The sequence below is a fragment of the Argentina anserina genome, chromosome 7 (assembly GCF_933775445.1).
Source record: "Argentina anserina chromosome 7, drPotAnse1.1, whole genome shotgun sequence".
In the NCBI taxonomy this organism is placed as follows: Eukaryota; Viridiplantae; Streptophyta; class Magnoliopsida; order Rosales; family Rosaceae; genus Argentina; species Argentina anserina.
Genome location: NC_065878.1, coordinates 16,399,063 through 16,420,236, shown reverse-complemented (window position 1 = coordinate 16,420,236; position 21,174 = coordinate 16,399,063). Strand labels below are relative to the sequence as shown.

Sequence of the window (21,174 nt, the reverse complement as noted above, 5' to 3'; positions counted from 1 at the left end):
TTGCCTTCGTGATTTAAATAGAGCCACTAGGTCGATCACAGTTAAAATAATGAAAAGAAAATTAGATATAAGCCCAATATTAAAGTTCCCTCTTTAAAATACATCAACACCCAATTTTTCTTTCAATCTATACCCAAAATCTTTTATCATCAATATTTATTCTTTTTATAAATATTTGATATACCTTTCTGATACATAAAAAGTTATATTAAATTATTTCCTTACTTTTAGGTTTTTACATCCATTTGAATATGGAATTAATGAATTTCGTCCATAATTGTTTCATTGTTTTAAATTCATATTACTAACTTCAATCTATATATATACTCATTACTAGGCTATTTAATTTTGTAAGTTTTTTGTATCTCTTTGTTGTTGTTTTTCCATTAATCTATCCAATTTTGTAAAGGTTTACACAATTCTTGTTTTTAAGCAACAAGAGCTAGTAAAACGAATATTATATGAGAAATTCTTATTTTGAGGTACGTACACATTTTTGTTCTTGAATGATATATATATTTTTCTTAATGTTAGATATATTATAACATAAATCTACTGTAAGATGTATAATATTGTTTTTTGGGACGAGAAACATAGGTAATATATATACAGTACAAAATCTAATAACAAGGTACATTAAAATTATATATATGCATGTTTTCCTCGATAAAATGTACAATATAAAATTTCCATATGTCAAGAAAATGCTCCTAATCTTTAGGTTGAAATTAAAAAGAGATACATATTAACTAGGTTATCTCGTACCTATTAATTAGGTTAACAATGTTAACTTCTACATTTATGTTAGGCTATAAAGAGATGAATGAATATAGAAAAATTAGTGCTGCAAATAACAACCTACCAATTTTCAAGTTTCCTCTTTAAAATTTAACCTTTAAAATAGATAATTTAAATTACCAAAACATAAGTATTACATTCATTATTTATCTTAATTTAAGTTAAAATTACAAACAGAATTTCTATAATTTTAGCAATAATAATGAGTCAATGTGCAATCTACAATTAGGTATTTAAAAGAGAATTTAACTCACTATAGTTGATTAATCAGATTTAAATAGTGGCAACCTATGTAATTCTTGTTAAACGAAAGACAATATATAAGCTTAATTGACAATATTTTAGAGAAAAATAAAATTAAATAATATGTGGGTTTATTTTAAAAGTATGTGTCAAAAATGGGTGTAAAACTAAATACCCTAAAATGAATGAAATCTAGAAGACATTAGGTCAGTGAAAAAGTGTTACCAGAAAGATTAGAAGAAGAAAAATTAAGGGATAGCCTACAGAGTTACATTTAACTATGGGGGGACATGATTACAAATGAGTGGGTCATGAGTTAAATTAATACCTTCTAACATAACGTCATAACAAAAAGGACACTGAAGAGATTCCAATTCCAATAGAATGAGAACATGAGCTGAATTTGTAACAAAAAGAAAATTATAACATGACCAGAAGTTTCCGAATCCAATCTTTGCCTAGGCCAGGACAATCAATAGCGAGGCAGCTTTACCATAAACTGCGCAGTCACCACGCTTGGACATCTATCTTTTGAACAGAAAGCATCAATCTAATTTTTCTATACAAAGGACCATAGTCTGCAAGAGGTTACAGAAACTCGCTCATCCAACTGATCCAAGAACCATCGATACTTAATAATTTGATGCTACAGGGAGAAGGAAAACTGAATAATACACGGAGCATGTCGAGGCTTACTTGCATGAATCGAGTCTCCCTTATTTGGGCAAAAGATTTCGTCTTCAGATTATTATTTTTCTGCATATATCTCGAATGTAGTAGCTTTCCAATTGATTGATCGAGTTTGATGGGTTTTGCTCGTTAAAATTTGTTTTTGGCTTACTGCATTAATTGTATGATTACTTGATTTGGTCTACAACTACCGCTCTCCAATCTTGTACGTTCTCTTAACTGAACTTCTACCTTTGCTCTTAGCTAGGGTTTTCCCTCTGTTGGTTAATGTATGCATGTAATTACCAAAAAGAAAAGAAAGACTAGCTTTCTCAATCAATGTGTTGAGCAAGTACGTGTAATTGATCTTCTGCTGGATCTCTTAGATTGAGCTCAGTTCAGATTTGGATTGATCCATCTCGCCAATTCTTCTTACAGACACCTGGTCAGCTAAGATATCAGCAAACCTGCATAACTGATACAGCAGCAATTCTATCTCTAATATATAATTAGTCATTACCAATAGCACAACGTGAACATGCTATGGCGTTCTCTGGTCTGAGTTTCATATACAGACTCAGCATTCAAAGCTTCTCACAGTAGAAATTTTACGGCAGACACCACACCAGCAGCATTTTGATCATTGATTTATGATCGATTCAAGTTGCAATGGCCAACATTATCAGGGTAACTAGCCCACATAGCTTAAATTATGACACCCATACAATTGGCGATTTCAAATGAACATGTGAGGGCAATTCTTTAACGATCAGACACAACTCTTTGCTCTTGCCATCTCAACTACTCGATCTGCGTATATATGTGTGTGTGTGTGTGTGAAATTAATAGGCAGCTAACTATATATACAGAAATAAAAGCCTGACATTGCCAGAGAATTGCATTCGTTTCATTGTTTCTGTCTTGTTCATTCTGCACTTCGATCTTTCTAGTACGAACTATGTCCCATTGGGAATTAATGCTGTATTTGAACTTCAATTGAGAAAGTTTCCTGAGCGGCATTACGGACAAGCCAATGAAGTAACTACGAACTCCTAAAATTCATTGGTAAAGGAAACCTATTAGCTTGCATCAGATGCGTGTAAGAATAGCTTGTTCTATTTCTTCATTGGTAAATCAAATTATCATTAGCAACTAACATCTTTCCCTAATATAGGGCACGCTCACAGGTAGAGGTGGCAAACGAGCTAAGCCGGGCCGGTCCGGTCCATTTTAAACGGGTCAAAACCGTGTTCGTGCCGTGTTCGGGTTGGGCCATTTGTTTAAATATTAAGTCTGGTCCGGTCGACGGTCCAAACCCATTTCGGGCCGGGCTCGGGCTCGTGCCGGGCCAAGAAATGGGTCGGCCCGGCCCATTAACATTATATGACACAAAATAAAAAATATTATGTATTTTGAATATTTGTTTTATATAACTATTTAGAGTAGTAAAATAAATAAAATAATATACACACATTTCATAATCTTATTTTTAAAACATTACGTATCTCAAAATAATGACGTTTATTCACTATTTTGATAATATTTGTGAAATATTGTAGTTAAAATTATGAAATAATCAATAGATTTTAATTTAAAAAATATAATATTCAAGTTTAATAATGATAATTGTTTAAATATTGATATAAATAATATAAAATTATGTGTTTAACGGGCCGGCTCATAAATTTATCGTACTCGGGTCGTGCCGAGCTAAAAAGGGGCTCGGGCCGTGTCGGACCCATGGGCCAAAATATCTCGGCCAGGCCCATTACGATAACGGGCTCGGGCCGTGCCGGGCTCGGGCTTTTGGGCTCATTTGCCACCTCTACTCACGGGAATGAAATAGAAAAGTGAGGGATTAATTCCGGATTTAGAGAATTCCAACTTTTACTTTACATATAATGAAATTGTAACATGTGTGGGTCTCATCTCCTCATCATAAATTGAACCATTAACAATCCGGACTTAAAAATTAAAGCGGAGAGGTGGGTTTAGAATTGAAACATCAGGAATAAACTTTTTATGCATAAAATATCTTTACATAATTTTAATAATCTAAAATTACCCAACCATATATTAATTTTTCATGCCCAAAATATTAGATGGTTTAATTTAAATGATATACATCACAATGTATATCTTTAATTAGATTTTCCTCCATATAATTAGTATACCATAAGAAAAGAAACGTATTCTTAAATTCAAAGACAGAATCCAATAATTATCGTTAAACTCATATTAAAATGATCAAGAGTTTTTTAGTAATTAAAGTATTTTTTTTCTTTCTAATTCCTTATTGTAAGTAAATAACATCAATCATAACTAAAAATATTTTAATGAAAATGAAATCTCCACATACAATTCCATTATTCATTCCGTTTTCTAATTTATATTATTCATTCCGTTTTTTATTTCGGGTAAATTTCGAAAGTAAAAGTGCCTATCATTTATCATGTAGAAAAACAATACTCTATTGGCGACATGATTACCCAACACATAAAGCTGGCTAGCTAGATCAGGAATTAAATGAAGAAATCATGCATAAGTACAAGCATCAATTATTGTATTATCTATTACATCAAAAAAATTATTGTATTATCTAGCTAGTACAATACTCTATTGGTCTCATCTAGCTAGTACATCTAGCCAAATCTTGTATTAAGACCATTTCCAACCGTTTTGACAAAATTTCTCTAAAACGGATAAGTAAATGTCAAAATCTTCCAAAATTTTATGCTTACACTCTGACAATTTTTCTATTTTGCATATTTATGCATTTATTACAAGTGAATAAAATATAATATAATCATATTTTTATAACCATAAATTATTTTATATATTTAATTTGCTAATTTGAAATAATGATTCTAATTATTTATTGTTTTAATGGGTTGTTAATAAAGCTTGAGTTATTGGATAAAGTGTATGAGCATTAAATGTTGTTTTTGTAAAATTTTGTAGGTTACTACAAATTTGAAGAATTTCTCATTCTCTCTCATCTCTCTCTATTTTGGAGAAGGGAATGCAGAAGATGTTGGAGTAAGAAAATACCAAATATTTTGTAAAACCTCACTTTTTCTCTACTAAAATGTCAAATTTATTGGAGATGCTCTAACGATATTAATTTAGACCTGCATGCAATTGTAATGTGAAAAATAATGTATGATTCTACATCTCGTACTCGATTTTAGTTTTAAATTCGAAGTGACATCATTACTTCAGTTTATAATTACGGTTCCGGATGATATCCTTCTATGCTAACTTATTCTAACGTAGGAGGAGCCATTAACTAATAATTAAGTTTTACAGCACGTTAAAAGAGTGCGCCTAAACTTTTAAACATAGCACTAGTTTTGGAATTTCATCACTATGGTAGCTTTCATGATAAGATGATTCAAATTAATCAAGACTGAGGTGACTCATTATATTAAAGAGTAAAATGCTGGCTAAACTTATGTAGGGTTGTTTATCAGACAGAAAATTAAACGACAGTTACGTTGGTGCCGAACTAGGACGAAACTTTTGTTTGATTTGACGAGATTCAGTTTACTTTTCTTAAACACCACGGGCATCGAAAAGGACTGCATATATAAACGTTTTTCTCTCTGAAGTGCACATAAACTATCAAACATAATTTGCCACTTGCGAGGATGAAATTCCAAACGGGATTCGAATCATCGACTATGAATAAACGGTTTTGATTATGCATGATTAAAACCATTGATCAAATGGCCACAATTCAAATTTATGTCAATCAATTAATTTCTACTTCAATACGATTTTATACGAACCATTCATGTATATAGTTACACCTCTAAGTCTACTATTTGTACATGTTAAAAATTTTAATCTCATTTTTGCCCTTGTAACAGAAAAAAAAGCTTTAAAAAGAAAAACCAAAATCATCATCTTTTTTTTTTTTTACAAAGGGGACCTAACAGGCCCAGAAACAAAAGCACAGAGGTTAAATATTAAAGCAGGCTCATGTGCGTCTACATCTAGCAACACTGGCTAGATTGTACAAGAAAGCATGTGCAACATGTGCAGGGGGATCAGCAAACTCAGTCAACCTTAACTCATGAGAACTACTCTTTTTTACCAAGGTATCAGCAACCATGTTACACTCTCTAAAAATATGAGAGCTTCACATTCTGTAGTTTAGAAATCATAGAAGCACAACTAGCAAGCAGTGACCCAAGAGGATGTATAGAAATGTTATCCCTTTACGTAAGTTGGATAAGAATGGCAGAATTAGACTCAATTTCAACATTTCCACTATAATGTTTGGCAATGAGGTTCAGCCAAAAAAATAAGCCTCAAGCCTCAGCATCCAAAATCTCCCCAGTCCCCGAGTTCATTTGAAAACTATGAATCCAATGCCCATGATGATCTCTAATCACCCATCCAACACCAATTTTCCCAGAGTTAGAAGTTTTGGTGCTATTAATATTCAACTTATACCAACAAGCAAGATGCCTAGAACAGGAAAGCATAGTATAACTATAAAAAGTACTCACTTTAGCCTTGCTTAGAGAGCAGCTCCACTCTTCGCATAATTCCAGATGATTTTAGCAGTGTGAACATGCATGATAAAGGAGGTATCAAAAACACACTAGCTTGTTTCTCCACTTCCATATAAACCAGCAAACAAAGACAAAAATATTACATCACCGAATGTTATTCTTAACTTTAAAATGGCAGTGAAGCTGAGCCACCAACCAACTATTCCAATCAAGAGAAAATGAATTAGCGATTGAAATATGAGGACTCATACCATTCCAAATAGTCTTAGATATGCAACAATTTCTAAAAATGTGAAAAAGACTTTCATCTGCAGAGTTACAAATAGGACATGTAGCACGTATAGTAAACCTTCTTCTAGTTCTTTGGACATTAGTTAGAATTTTTTTGTGAATCACAGACCAAAGAAAAGTTTTCAGCTTAGGAGGACAATTCACCTTTCAAACAAATCTCTATATAGGGTTTTGAGCGTCATTTATCTCAAAAAGAGAGTTGTAAACAGATTCGACAGAGAAACATCCATTAGAAGTAGTCTCTCAAATAAATCGGTCAGCAAGATCATCACAAAAACCAGTTTGAACATTAACAATTTGAAGAACAACATAAGAAGACAACACGGAGTTTAAAATCATCCTCTCTCTCTTTGTTTGTTGATTAGATATACGTAGCTACAATGCCAGTTATGGTATTATGAGCATCCGACTGAAAAGTACGTGTAGTTTTCACTCTTTTATGAGCATATAGCATGCACTGTCACTCTCTAGTTCTCTTTCTCTCCTTATCGATGAAAGCACTGTTTACCAAAGAAAGAGTTATGAAAACGCAGCACAACTAAATGCTGCTCCGATCCCCAATTATTCCAAGTATTGAGGATCAAATTACTCGATCATCAACGTAGAGGCTGTAGCTTTGCAACGCCTTATGTCCAAATTATGCTTAAATATGGGAGTATAGCTAGTGCCTGGTAATGGAACCCCGATGTGCAGAAACTTTACATACCAAGTCCTAGAACACTAGAACAGACGAATAATAAATCATGTTTAGCATGTTCACTGTCCTAAAGCTCTGATATACATGAACTAGGACCTGTGTTTTTATTTATAAACCTGACAACCGTACCATGCATAATGCATTCATGTCTCTGTGAGTTATATTTTCCCACCTCGTCCTTGATCGAATTGCCCTCCGATATGAGGTTGAGCGATCTGATAGGACAGTTATCTTTCATTTCGGAAGAAGGAGATGTGGTTTTGCTCTACAAAATATTGTTAATTCTGGAAAACATGGAAGCAAAATTTGTCGAGTACCCAAGTTGGCCCACTATGATGCTCACTCTTATTTTATTAACACATGTCATTTTTTCTAAGCATGATTGATCATTTAAATCATTTTAATAAATTGTATGATTAAAAATCAACGAAACTAATCAAAATGTTTCTAAAAAATCAAGAATGAAGGCCACGACGGAGAATCCTGAAACACTTCACCACAAAAATGAAGATTTTTTTTTTTGCTACGAAGGAACTTTGTTGCTTTGCCAACATAACACATTATATATATTTGATTTGCTGTGCTGTTTAAGGGTTGAACTTGATTGAATCATTTGAATGTATGGCCGGTTTGGATGGTTCATATATGAGAGAGAGAGAGAGAGAGGTTTGGTGAGTATATGTTTTTGGGTTGAACTGCCATCGTGAGTATTTGTTGTTCTCTAATTTTGTATGATCAATTCCACTATTTGCCGTAATTTCAAGTTCTAGATTTGCTGAAAGGGGCAAATTATTTGCAGTTCGTAGAGCCAAACAGAATTGTTTTAAATTTATTTCCTTAATTAAATAATCAATTATGGTTAGAAAAAATTACTATAGTTATAAAAATGACATGTGTCAATAGAATTGGAGAACGTGCATGATGGTGGGCAAATTATAATGGTCAGTAATTTTGTTTCCGAAAAACAGTGCCGTAGAAACCCTCAAACCTCAGATATTGAATCCTCTCCTTTTCGATATTGCAGCATTGCAGAATTAGACTTTTGAAAGATAGGGTTTCTATAATGCGCATTTTAATTTTCCAATCCGCTTTAAGACAGGATTTGATTGAAATCATTGAATGAATCATCATGTCTAAAGAGATGACTCTTATTGAGCCAGAGCTGTCAAGGAGATACAACAAAATATTTGCCAAGCATTTTTAATCGTTTCGATAACTTGAAATCATAACTAACTAGATCACAATAGAGTGAATGAAGTCCGTAATTGCCCATTAATACTAGAGTATCAGTACTGTGGCCGTTATAAAAAATGCAGTACCGCACCGTATCACGCCGGTTTTTAAACCGAATAGCGTACCGTATCGTTTTATGTGAACTAGATTAGGATTGTGAATTGTGAAAACACCATATCGTTGATAAATGAATTGGATTAGGATTAGACATTTCTTAAACCGGATAAAACCAAACCGCACATGTTTAAAATAAATAATTATTTTTATTATATATTTAATAATAACATGATAATATAGTAATACATCAATACTCTAATAGTAACAAAACCTTATCTCTAAGCCTCTAAGTCGCAAGATTGCCAAGATCTATTCTAAATTCAAAAAATTATATTTCTTTTTACTATTTCGTCTTTCTTTCTCTCTTTAGTTTTTATCTCGTAATATATTTCAAGATTTAAAAGACATTATTATGTAGTATTATTCAAAAATTTGTGTCTTCAAAACGTGATTAATATTTTAATTTATAATATTATTCAGATACTTAGTGACTTTATATATTTTAATTTAATATGTGAAAACAAATAATTTATCTGAAACCACGTCAGAAAATATGTTTTACCGATATACAGTTTGACTAATTAAATACTAGATCTAATTTACAACATAATTAAACCGTTTAAAATGGGTTTGATTTGATTTTACCTCCAAGTCTCCAACCCACACCGCGCAGCGTGGACACCCTTAGTCTAAATGACATCATTACGGTGCACTCCAGTTATATTATTTAATTACAAAAAAGTACCAAGTGTACATCCCAATATTTGTAAAATTATGTAAACATCACGATGATTAAGACCTCATTGTTAATTAAGTTAACACACGATTTCTTCACCGCAACCATGCTCTCTATTTTAAAATCAATTATAATGCGTTTTGGCTGAGTGAAAATTGCATGCCGGGTACCATCGTACGTTTTAGAACCTATGCTATTTATTAGATATTGTAAGGTGGCAAACACTTAATAATGTTGGTTATTATGACTAATTAAGGACGCGAGAGATATGATAAGTTTGATTGGTTCTAAGAGCGATGACGATGCATTCTAAAAATATATATATAAAAAAGAGCGATAACGATGTTGTTAAACCCTGTAATAAACTAAGGACTAAACTAATTAGCTGTATCTTAATGCAAAGATCTGGGATAAAGATCCAAAGTCTAAACTTTGGATACTTTGGTTACTGACAAAAAGCTTTGCCAAATTAGTCATTACTTACGTCATCTCCAATGATTTCCTGTGTGAATTCTATATAGTAGGCTGTTATAATTATTTATATTTTCTTAGCTATAATTCACAATCGAATCATATCTGACGTAGCTAAGCACAACCGCGTGTTAATTCAATGAGGGGTTACTATTCCAGAATGTTTAGTGAAAGAGTATCTTAAAGAAAAGAGTAAAGTTTGGTGCGATTTGTTCCTCCTCACTCCTCACTCCTCAGTGAACTCCAAACGCCGAAGTTCAAGAAATAATTATAGGAGATTCCGAGATTGCAACAATTTAGAGTACAGAAGCCCGCTGTGAGCTTAGTAAAATTCCAAATATTCTGGGCTTTTACTGCTTTGAGTGAGGTTGTAAGGCTTGGCCCAATTGGGCCAGTCCTTTTTTATTTTTGTTTTTTTGCTGTTATTTCCAAAAGGGAACAGAAAGTTTGCATCACAATCTGCAAGAGCACCAACCTACTTCAATCAAAATCTTCCATCACTGTTATCATTAACACACACAGTTACGAATTAAATGGTGCAAGGTTGTCCTTGAAAGAGTTCCACTATTTTACTAAACCCCTCTAGTTAGTTCCTTCCAAACATTTTATATCTGACTAGAGAATCAACCAAAACCCTCATATCTATACTAATAGAATGTTTTGCACAAACCACAAACATATGAACAAATACAAATACTTTCCCAGCTTTCCCATTTCTATGCCCAAGCTTCTCCACCTCCTCCCCTAGTATTTACAATCCCAACATTTGCAGTTTTCTTAGCCGGCTTACTCAACTGAAACACCGGGTGGCTGCACAGCTTCCGCACTCCTTTCCTCAAGCTTAACCAGTCTCCGGCTTCATATCCACCTGATCTACAAACAGTTTCCAGTTCATCCTTGCAAGATGGGTTACTATTGGAATTGGATTCGATTTCCTCTTCCTCGTCACTCATTGCAGGAGCGCACCATAGTTTAGCGTCAATGCAGACTTCAGGGCTGTCCATAATGATGGCCCTCAATGAGTTGTCCTTAACATGTCCCATAATGGAACAAGGAAGATCACTATTATAGTTGAGAGATTTTGAGCATGAAAAGCTCTGTGAAGCCTCAGCAGCAGCTGATTCCTCTCTTTCACGCAGGATCTTTACGATTAGTGTCTTGACGAAATTCATAACTTGCACTGCATGTAGCAATGCTGTTAAAGGATCTGCCATCTGCATCAATAATTCTTGTTCAGCACTTAATAAGAATAAGCTATACTTGTTTCTGAGCTAAATTTATCATCTGATGATCATACATCCACAGTTACCACCTGTTGTCAAACTGGTTTACAGTACAGACGGGCTAGTAAACTTCCCAACTTAATTAACAAAGGATTGCTGCTTATACAAGCATAGCAAAGTCATTTTATCCATATTAGCTACCAAGAAAAAACCATTTTTGAAGATGTGGAACCCCTACTCATCCTTTAATGGGTGGTCCAATATTCCCAGGCCTACACTTGACTAAGTATCAGGTTGATGGAAACGTATTATTATGGAGTTCAACCAGGGAGTTCTATCTAAATCGTGTTGTTTCAAGTATCGACTCCAGACCAACTTGACCGAACTTGGAGGCGCAAGCAACAACATTAATTGTACTACTCATCTTAGAACTCTAGAATAGTAGATATGGTCAGCAACAGATTTATATTTGGAGCATGCCTAAATAATGCTTGACCAATTCTCACCATGCATGAAGTTTCAAAGAAGATATTGACAGTAGTAACACAGCTACAAAAGACCATGCCTTAACCAAAAGCAACAAACCTCTGTCATATTAGGAGCAAAAACCATAGCAATGTTGCGTGCATTCATCTTATTGCGTTGTTCATTCTGCGCAACATCTGCCATCAAATTAAGGGCCCAATCAAGCAGTGACGCTTCCGTCGCAGGAAGTGACTGCATAAGTACTGTGCAGTCATCTTCTGTGTTGCACCGCATCACCTGCTCTGGTGTAAGAGAATCAAGTACTCGTGTTGGAAGCTCTCTAAACCATGCCTGCAGATGTAAGAAGGAAATAGGAGAGAGCACCCATTAAGGATTATAAATAATAGTGTGGAGGACAAAACATTAAAAAAGAAAGGAGAACGAATGCAACAGGATGTGGAATATGAGTTTCGATGCAAAAAAAATTGAGGGACTTAATCCAACAAGGTTAGTAGAGAATATTGACATTTCAGGGATTTTAAATGCTTTAGGAGACAATTTAAGTCCACAACAATTCATCAACAGTAAACACTGTGAAGAAGGAACCGATGCCACATGCTTCGAGAAGTATACAAGAGCACGATGGAGGGGTTTCTTATTTAATTTAAAAAATGTTTACCTTTATTAAACCCGCCAAGCAATGAACATCAATTCCATCAGGAACTACACCACTATTTAATTGGCTCCGAAGACGCTCTTCTTGAGTATTTTCCGCATTTATTCTGAATATTCCTTCTGCCTTTAGGGGTGATAAGAATCAGAGAAAACCTCATATTTTGTTAGGAAAGGCAAGAAGCGTACAAGTAAAAATTAGGTAGTGAACCAGAATGAGTAACTCACTTTAAGGCCTCCTCCTGAGTACAATCGCTTTTGCATCATAAGAAGTATTGTTGGCACACTGTTTCCTCTATCATCATAAGAACACTGCATTGACTTTGCGGAGACCCCAAACACACTAGCACTAGATAAGGAAAAAAAAACAGTGGCACACTATCAGTAGTTAGCCAAAGAGGGGTGGGGGACAAAAGTGCTGAAATTAGGTATGAGAGAATGAAGTAAGACATATATTCAAACAGATAGCCCAGAAAGATCTACACAGAAATATCCATGAACATCATAAACCAAATATATATCAAGATATTAGTTAAGAAATTCTGCAACAGAATGTGCTGAAACTCGGAAAAAGTTATATACAAGGGTCAGTACATTGATGTTTGAGCTACCCTATGCAAATCCATTTGCACAACCAGATATATTTAAAGTTACGCGTACAATATTTGCAGCTGCAAAATGAACAAGCCAAATATTTTCATTGATGATTAGAGTTTAGAATTACCAACTGAAAACCTTCATTGTAAAAACCATTTTTCCCTAGAAAAGAAGATCCGGCCCCTCTATTTTACTATCCCTCTTCTACCCTGTTAAAATAGAGTACAAGCAGTCAAGCAGAAATGAAGCAAAAGCTACAGTAAGCAGCAACGCTTATTAAGACTATAAGCATAGAAGCGGTAAGAAGCCTATGATAGAAGTGCATCATCTCTCTGCTTCCCAAAAGCCTCATTTTTATATTCCATCCTCTAAATGTCCTTCCCAAATATGAACTGCAAAAACATCTGAAACTCTATATGAGAACTCGGTTCCTGTAGTAAGGATTAAATCCTTGTACTTGAAGTTATATGTCATTAGAGACCTAAAAAAAGTTACTTTCTGATCAGCACAAACAAGGGAACTAACAACCTTCTTCAACCCAATTCTCTGTTCAACAAACAGAGCCATTTAAAGCCCTTAACTTTTTCTCTGTTTTCTTATGGACCATCAAACACCAACCCTTCTGGGTAAACAAGGAATAAGAAAGACAAATCATTAGCCTTCTCAAAAAAATTGATGACCACTAGAAGTGTACAGAAGAAAACATAGGATACCATCAATGAAAAAGTACACAGATTAGCGTTCAAAGTCAATACACATGCACACAGTCAAAAATTATCTATAATAATTTTGTACTTGAATCTTCCAAACTACCAAAAGCCCCAAAATTTCCAGACAACAAAAATCCAACCAAAAAAAAAACCAAAATCGCACAGCGATATTATCATAAGTAAAGAACAGTTACTCACCTAGCACTAGGTGCCTTCCTGGGAACCTCAGGCTCAAGCTCAGTAGGCAAACCCAGAAACCCATTAAACCTATCAAAGGTGACATGAGAAACATGCCTCACCTCCGTAGGTGAGCTAATATCAATGGAGGACGCCACGTCATCCCTCTCCACACTGCAAGTGATCAGAGACTTCCTCAGAGCACCCAGCAGAATATCCAGAATCGCAAACTGGTTGTTGGTCTGTCCTGTATTAAAGTTCCGACCTTTATGAGCCCCACCGGCTCTCCTCATCGGACTCAGAAATGGGGTCGACACTTTACACGAATCTTCTTCGTATTCATCAAACTCAGACCCTCCTTCATCATCATCATCATCTTCTTCTTCTTCTTCTTCTTCTTCTTCCACCTCTTCTTCTCTCTCTGTTTCGTCTTCATGGTTGAACCGGGTCGGAGGAGGAACCTTGAACTCGATGAGCCCGCAAGATTTGGATCGGAACAAGCGAGCCATTTTTGCTAATGAGGAGAATCCAAAAGGAAAAAAAATGAAGGAGAATATAAAAATGGGGAAATGGGGAGTTGATATTTAGAGAGAAGGAGGAGGTGGGTTTGGTAAAGAGGGTTGCTTTGGGGAGAAGGTGGGAATGATTATTAGGGAGTTGAAGAGGGTGTGGTGGTGTGAAGATGAAGGTGATGATGAAGAAGAAGAAGCTTCACTTTTCTTTGGTTTCTGATTTGTTATTTCAACACAGAGATGACAAGTACACAAGAAGGTGTGGGAGTGAGTGTTGTGTTGTGATATTTGTCTTGGAAGTTACTCATGTGAGAGGTTAAATCAGACTATATGATTGAATGAAAAATTTGAAGGGGGGCCTGGCTTTAGGTGAAGGGCTTAATCCAACCTTTGAAGAATCTGACTTTGAAGGATCTGAGTTGTCAGAATACTGATAAGAAATAAAAAAAGAATCCGACTTGTTTTCGGTGAATACAAACAATGTAGTTCGCTAGGTCATTTCAATCCCGAATTATCTCCCACATTTGTTGGGTCTATGTTATCCGACCAAATAAGTCACACAATCTACTCGATCAGTGGATCTACTCTTTTGAAAATTTAAAATAAATATATAGAAAAGTTGGTTATTTTTGGAAAATGTTACTGTAAACTTGTCTAATCAATTAAACACCCTTTAATCATGTACAAGTTAAATCAGTTTTTAGCGTCTCCTACAATTTAGTGCAGTGCGTATCTTCTTACAAAACCGAAACAGGTATCTACCGAATTGAAACACCAGCTGCTTTCCATAAAATTGTAGGTATAACAAGTTTATCGCGTGACCGTGATATAATAATTTTTGTACTCGGTACATAGTTTACGTGTCGTATCTCATTAGTATTATTGGTTCACTTTTTATTGTGTTTATTTATGATTAATTACTTATAATTAAATAATATTTTTTTCATCTTTCATCACGTGCATGTTTACTACATCATAAAATAATATAATTACTGGTTACACCTTCTGTGATCGTACACTAAGCCAATATTATGTATGCACGAGCCATTTTATTTGTATAACAAAAACAGATAAAATATTTCTTAAAAAAAAACATATATATATGATCGGACGGGCGTACCATGAAACTAGTTGTCTGCATACTCAATCAAACTTCTAAACAATTGGAGATGCAAAATGAATATTACAATCCACCGAATTCAAAAGTTTCTATTATTTGATTAGGGAATCGGGAAGTTTTGGAACCTTTTTGGTAAGAAGGAGGACAAGGATGAAAGGAAAAGCTTTGAAAATGAAGGAGGCAGTGGTTTATGTCATGTAGCATCTGAAATGGGACATGGTCCGACTGTTTTTGTTATTTTGCATGCCATCTCCCGCGGACCTCACAATCGAGTCACATGGCCACATGCCATGTCCCTTGTTCCACTTTTGTCATTTATCTTGACCGCTAAGCCCCACATCCTCCACCACCGCCACCGGCCACCATACCATAGCCACACTACGACGTTGCCGCCCCCATCTCCGGTGCGTTGTCCTCCATTTAACAGTAAAGTTAAATTAATTTGGTTCGTCTCCATTTTTGTGACACCATTCCTCGATCAAGCAAAATAGCTGATAAGTCATCGAAGGATTTTGTGTGAAATGAGAAATCACAATTGTGTCGTAGAGCAAATTACGTACAGAGATACAACTTCATTTATTTGATGTGGACTTTATACCAATTCTGACGAGCTAGGATGGAAAATATTGGAGCGATTAGGATTGGTCGAGAACACAATATCGAGTGGCAGAATATGGCCGGCGTTGCAAACCGGCCTGTCCTCGTCGGAGTTTTCATTCCTAGCCCCGATGGGGTTACTCCATAAATGCAAAAGTCGTGCGACACGTGAACAGGGCCATGCATGTCACGCAGATTGAGCAATATGTCATTAGTGTTATATATATTGATGAATTGATCCAACTATACGTACTATGGTTGCTCTCGAACTATTGTTATAATAAAGCTTCACATGTGTTGCCCTTCACGACTTGTCACAGTTCACATTTCAACCTTTGCACATCGCAAGACACCTAGCCTTCTCTGGCTTCATCCATTTCCATTTCCATTTATAAGCTTCATACCTTTGGTTTAATTAGTAACAAAGTTTGATCATCATATATGGAAATGATATACATCCGCAATTCATGTGAGTTGTGCATTTGATCATATAAGTCATTTGTTATTTGAAGTGTATGCGTGTAAAAAGAACTTAATTGTAGTTTGTGACTCGACCAACGCACGTCCAAGCTAGCTAGATATGCTTAGCTCCGAATTTTGTTGATAAACAATGCATGCGATCTTCCCATTTAAATTTGCTAGTACGTAGTGATAGCAGTAGCCTAACTATGAACTAATTATACAGGCTGTGTTTGGTAGAGCTTTTCAGCTCCGGTGATTATAAATGAAGTCTTATTTAGTGTTTGGTAAACTCCATGACTTGCGGCTTCTCTAAGAAGCAATGGCTTTGTAGAAGGAAAAGCTGAAGCACCTCTAGACCTTCTTTTAGAAGCAGAAGTCGAGCAAACACGCTGAATATTGTAGCGAAAATTAAGTGAAATTTTCAAAATCCCACTGAGTACCCTCAGTAGCTTGATGGAATTACACGGGGTACCCAACCTCAAAACTCTCTCTTGTTGCACTCGACTGACTGAAACATGACCTATCTCCATAACCCTCTAGCTTGATGGAATTATAAACATCTGAATTAGTTTTATTGTGATGATTGCTCTTCTGGGCATGTCTGCAACTCTGCAATATCATGCTTTTTTGGATTTTTTTTCTTTGTCCCCCATTGCTGGATGTCGTCGAGGTAAGTAGGAGAAATGAAAGAGGAAATGATGAAACTCGATGGGTCCTCATTATTGTTGAAGCTCTGAATCTCAATTTCTTGGGGTTTGGTTTCTTACAGAGAACCAACCTTTTCTAGTTATTCTCAAGGTACAAACTCTCCCCGATATTTCCGATATATACTTTGATATCTCTATAAAAAAAAGCGATATATCTTAGGGGTAAATATCTTATTTTTTCCCGTATCTGCAATATTTCTCCGATAACATAAGATATCTCCGATATTTCTCTGATATTTACGATATATCCTATATATCTTTGATATTTTAGAGAAATATCTGAAAATTTTCACTTAAAAAAATTTAACTCAACTTGAGAATGTCTCAGACTCTCCTTGACCTGGAGTTTTTGATTAATTAATCACCTCAAGCCTCGAGGAATATAAACAATAAGACTAGAAGAGTAGTCATTCAATCGGCTAATTTTTAATATTTTGTAAAAGATATCGAGATGAGGAGTAAAAATTTAAGTCTTAACTCTTAAAAGTCAAGCCATATCAGTGACCAGTGCTCTCCTTGACTTTGAGGGAATCCAAAATATAGGGTCACAACGTAATCTCATGAAGTTGGAAAAACTCGTATACTGCTACTACAACATGAAGTTACGACTACGTGATAAACGAGCAAATGATAATGTGATCAATGAAAACAACTATATCGATCTACTTCATGTTACTAGTGAACCACTTCAGAATGTCATTGATCATCTTCATAATTGGATTATGCTTACACAACTCGATGATGAAAATGACAACCTTCCTCCACATGTCGTAGAAAAGACAACTAATTTTGGAATTGATGTAAACAAGGTATTATCTGATGAAGTTAGAGACCCGGAAAATGATTTTGATAATGTTAGTGTGTGGGGCGGTGTAGCAACTCCAGATAGTTCATATAGTGATGATGATGGTGGTGGTGGTGGTGGTGGTAATGGTAATGGTAATGGTAGTGGTGGAAGTCGACAAGGTGATGGAGATACCCAAGATGAGAATCATGGATCTAGAACAGGCGGTCATAGTGCGCAACAACAAAATAGATGCGGGAGGAGAACAAGAGGAATCATTGATGATCAAAGTATTTCATCTGATGTTAGTTTAGTTGACTTGAGTTTTGATTATATCAGTTTAGGCACAGAGCACAGTGGGATGTCAAACGAATAACATGAAGTCAACTATTAATCTGATAATCCTATTTACAATTATGGTTAGTTTGGAGACGTTTATGATTAATTATCGAGTTGGGTTCCTCCTTACTATCCACTTCTTGGAGAAACTGTTGGTAGCTCAAAAAAGATATATGACTATCATGTTAACCATTACATTTCGTACTATATGGCTCGTATGTCTTTGGCAGAGTATTGTAGTTTTGGTGACCAACGTGCATCTTTTCAAGCACCTAGAGTTTTTTTTTCTGGTATTAGGTAAATTAATAATTGTATTTGTTTGTATGTAATTCAATAATAAATAAATAATTTTGGAAGATGAATGATATTTTTTCCAATATCCCCGATATATCCGATATCTCTTTTTAAAAAAACGATATATCTCCCGATACCGATATTTTGAACCTTGGTCATTCTTCATAAAAAATGAAGACTGTATGTGTGTGCTTTAAGTTCATGGGTGGATGCATGAGAGCTCGTCGTTTAGCTTTTTCCCTGTTTTCTTTGTAAAAATAACGAACAAACTATTTTACCACTGCATCCTGGCTTCACTGTGCTCCTTTAAGGCTTTAAGGACAAGTGAGAATCATAGCTTGTGAACTTTCACTTCATTGGTTTGTTATCTGGGAATTTATACATATATAGGTTCAATCATTATCTCAGGTACAATACATTATATCTTTCAACTTAATGTAGATTTATATTCCGATTTGGGAAATCCCATGAAAATTTTGGTACCATTTTAATTTGCCATGGAGAAGATTTGCTGTTGCATTCTCAGTAGAAGTGTTTGCTGGAGGGTTATATAGGCTCTTCAAGTTGGGAATTAGGTTGGTGATCTTACATTGGCTTTTGTTAGTTGTGGTAATTCATAATGCTAGGCTGATACTTTGCTTTTGTCTGTGATGTTTTCTTCAATCATAATGCGAGGCTGATACTTTGATTTACTTCCTACCTCTGCATTCTCCCATAAATTAGAACACTAAAAGTTATGTCCTTTTAGTACTCTTGTGTGTTTGAAATAAAGATATTAACTTCAGTTTTTTGAATTTATTCAGAGTGAGGTAGTAGCTATTGGTAATCAGTTAATCATAGCTGAGAAATTTTGTCCTTCCTATGCTTCCAGCCATTGATGAAAATTATGTCCTTGGATGCCATTCTGATTATCTTCATGACACTAGTAGTGCTGAATGATACGCATTTGATACATCTCAAAGAAGGAACAATCTGAGGGAACCCTCATTTGGTGGATCAAGTTTCTATGATCATTATGTGTTTCAAGGAATACCAAACCCTGTTGCGGATAAAAGGTTTAAGGCAGTCTGTAGTTTGGCTCTACTAAACTGCAGTTGCTCTTTTTCTTATGGCAAATTGTTGAATTAGGATTTTTTTTTGGTATGCTTGATATAGGTGCCTCCCACTGGATCCAAACCTTAAAAGAAAAAAAAATTGTGTGCCTGTAAAAATTAGCCTAGAGAACTTTTGGATCCTAGATCCGTCTCTGATTACAACAATCCTCATTCATGTACGGGTGCAGTCGTTTGTCATGGTTTTGCTAAGAATTCATTATGTCACCACGCTAGTCCTTATAATTCCGGAGGAACCTATATAAACAATTATTGCACTATTATTTGTTTGGAAGGTTTTTCAATTTTCACTTTGTAGTATTTGATTTTAGATTATATATATATAGAAGTTATTTTTGTTAAAATGTTATTGGTACTGATTATTGAACTTACATGAGTTGTTTGCTGCTCAGTTTGCATGTTGCAATCAAGGATGATAAAACTTTTGTAGCTATATGTGATTACCGGTTGGTCTATGAACGTATTCAAGATATTAGCACGTACTTGTAATGAACAAATTGTTGAGCAAGCAGTATAACACATTCATCATTATGAGGTGATACATATTCACTCTAGACAGTTCATGCGTGATCGCAAAGGAGAAAAAGGTAGAAGATTTTTTGTCCCATACTTGAAGAGAGAGTGAAGATAGCAGGGACAATCTCAAATGTCTAAACTGGTCATTTGACAAATTAAAAACAAAAGTCCGTTTGAGTTTACCAAACGCATTTTCACTGCTTCTGCCACTAGTAACCACTTATAAAAACCAGTTTATCAAACTCTCAGTTAATTTACTTATTAGCCACTTATTCTTAAAAATAAGCATAAGCTGACTTTTAAAATAAATTCAGCTGCTCCAAGTACAAGTACAGCCACAGTATGTTGAAACTATGGTTAGTTAGTAGTAGTTGCAATATCAGTCGTCTAACTTGAAACTAAAATGACAAAATAAGTAGAGATTTCATATGAAAGTAGGTCTAGTTTTTGTCCCCAAATCATCCCCCAGTTTGCCACAACTAATTAAGCATTTAAACCCTAGGTTTAACTCAGATCGAACAGTACTGCCCACACTGGTCGTTGAATGACCTGTAATCATTTACGACATGGATGATAGTTACAGTTCGAGTACCCTATATATTAGTCCAATTAACATGCATGTCATATGTACACACATATGATATATCAGTGATCGATTGAGTAATAATTAATCAATCACGTAGGACTGATACATATGATTGATATGATATAGCTAACTGCCCCAACAGCTAATTCTACAAAGAACGAATTATATGCTTTCGATCATGCTTCAGGTCTATTAGGTCATGCATGCAATTACTGACACATTTTCCTGGAAAAAGAGAAACTTCAATTCGAGAAAAGGAGGCGAACCATATTCTGTTTTTGGGTCTGAGTTTCTTTGAAGCTACTCCAGGAATATGAAGGATGAAGCATCAAACCTAAAGGCCTTTTGTAATACAGGTAGAAATGTGATTGATGACCACGATATTAGGTAAAACACACGTGTAATATGGCTCAACTGCACCACCACCTTTAATAACTAATCGCTCAGTTTCAACCTTAAGAATACATTGGCATTTCAGATTAAGAACCGAGTCAACTTAGTTAATTATGGTTTATGGGTTTGTTACGTTTCTGCTACTTAATTTTATATACAACTTCTGGCCAGAGAGCGATAGAAGGATCAA

At 35.0% G+C, this 21,174-nt stretch overlaps 1 protein-coding gene across 1 annotated transcript; it reads right to left on the bottom strand.

Annotated features, from left to right (window-relative positions):
• Positions 1 to 10,197: 10,197 nt before the first annotated feature.
• LOC126801530 (rho GTPase-activating protein 3-like) lies at positions 10,198 to 14,337 on the bottom strand. Its single transcript, XM_050528911.1, has 5 exons — positions 13,584 to 14,337; positions 12,307 to 12,427; positions 12,086 to 12,205; positions 11,527 to 11,757; positions 10,198 to 10,932 (listed from the first exon to the last, which is right to left on the bottom strand). Exons 1-5 carry the CDS (start codon positions 14,069 to 14,071, stop codon positions 10,435 to 10,437), a joined length of 1,458 nt encoding a protein of 485 aa, XP_050384868.1. The 5' UTR covers positions 14,072 to 14,337; the 3' UTR covers positions 10,198 to 10,434.
• Positions 14,338 to 21,174: the final 6,837 nt, after the last annotated feature.

Coding starts and splice junctions, on each gene's coding strand:
- LOC126801530 (XM_050528911.1), bottom strand. CDS start 14,071: ATGGCTCGCTTGTTCCGATCCAAATCTTGCGGGCTCATCGAGTTCAAG. Junction 12,428..13,583: donor AGGAAGGCACCTAGTGCTAG/GTGAGTAACTGT, acceptor TTCCTTATCTAG/TGCTAGTGTGTTTGGGGTCT. Junction 12,206..12,306: donor ACTCAGGAGGAGGCCTTAAA/GTGAGTTACTCA, acceptor TCACCCCTAAAG/GCAGAAGGAATATTCAGAAT.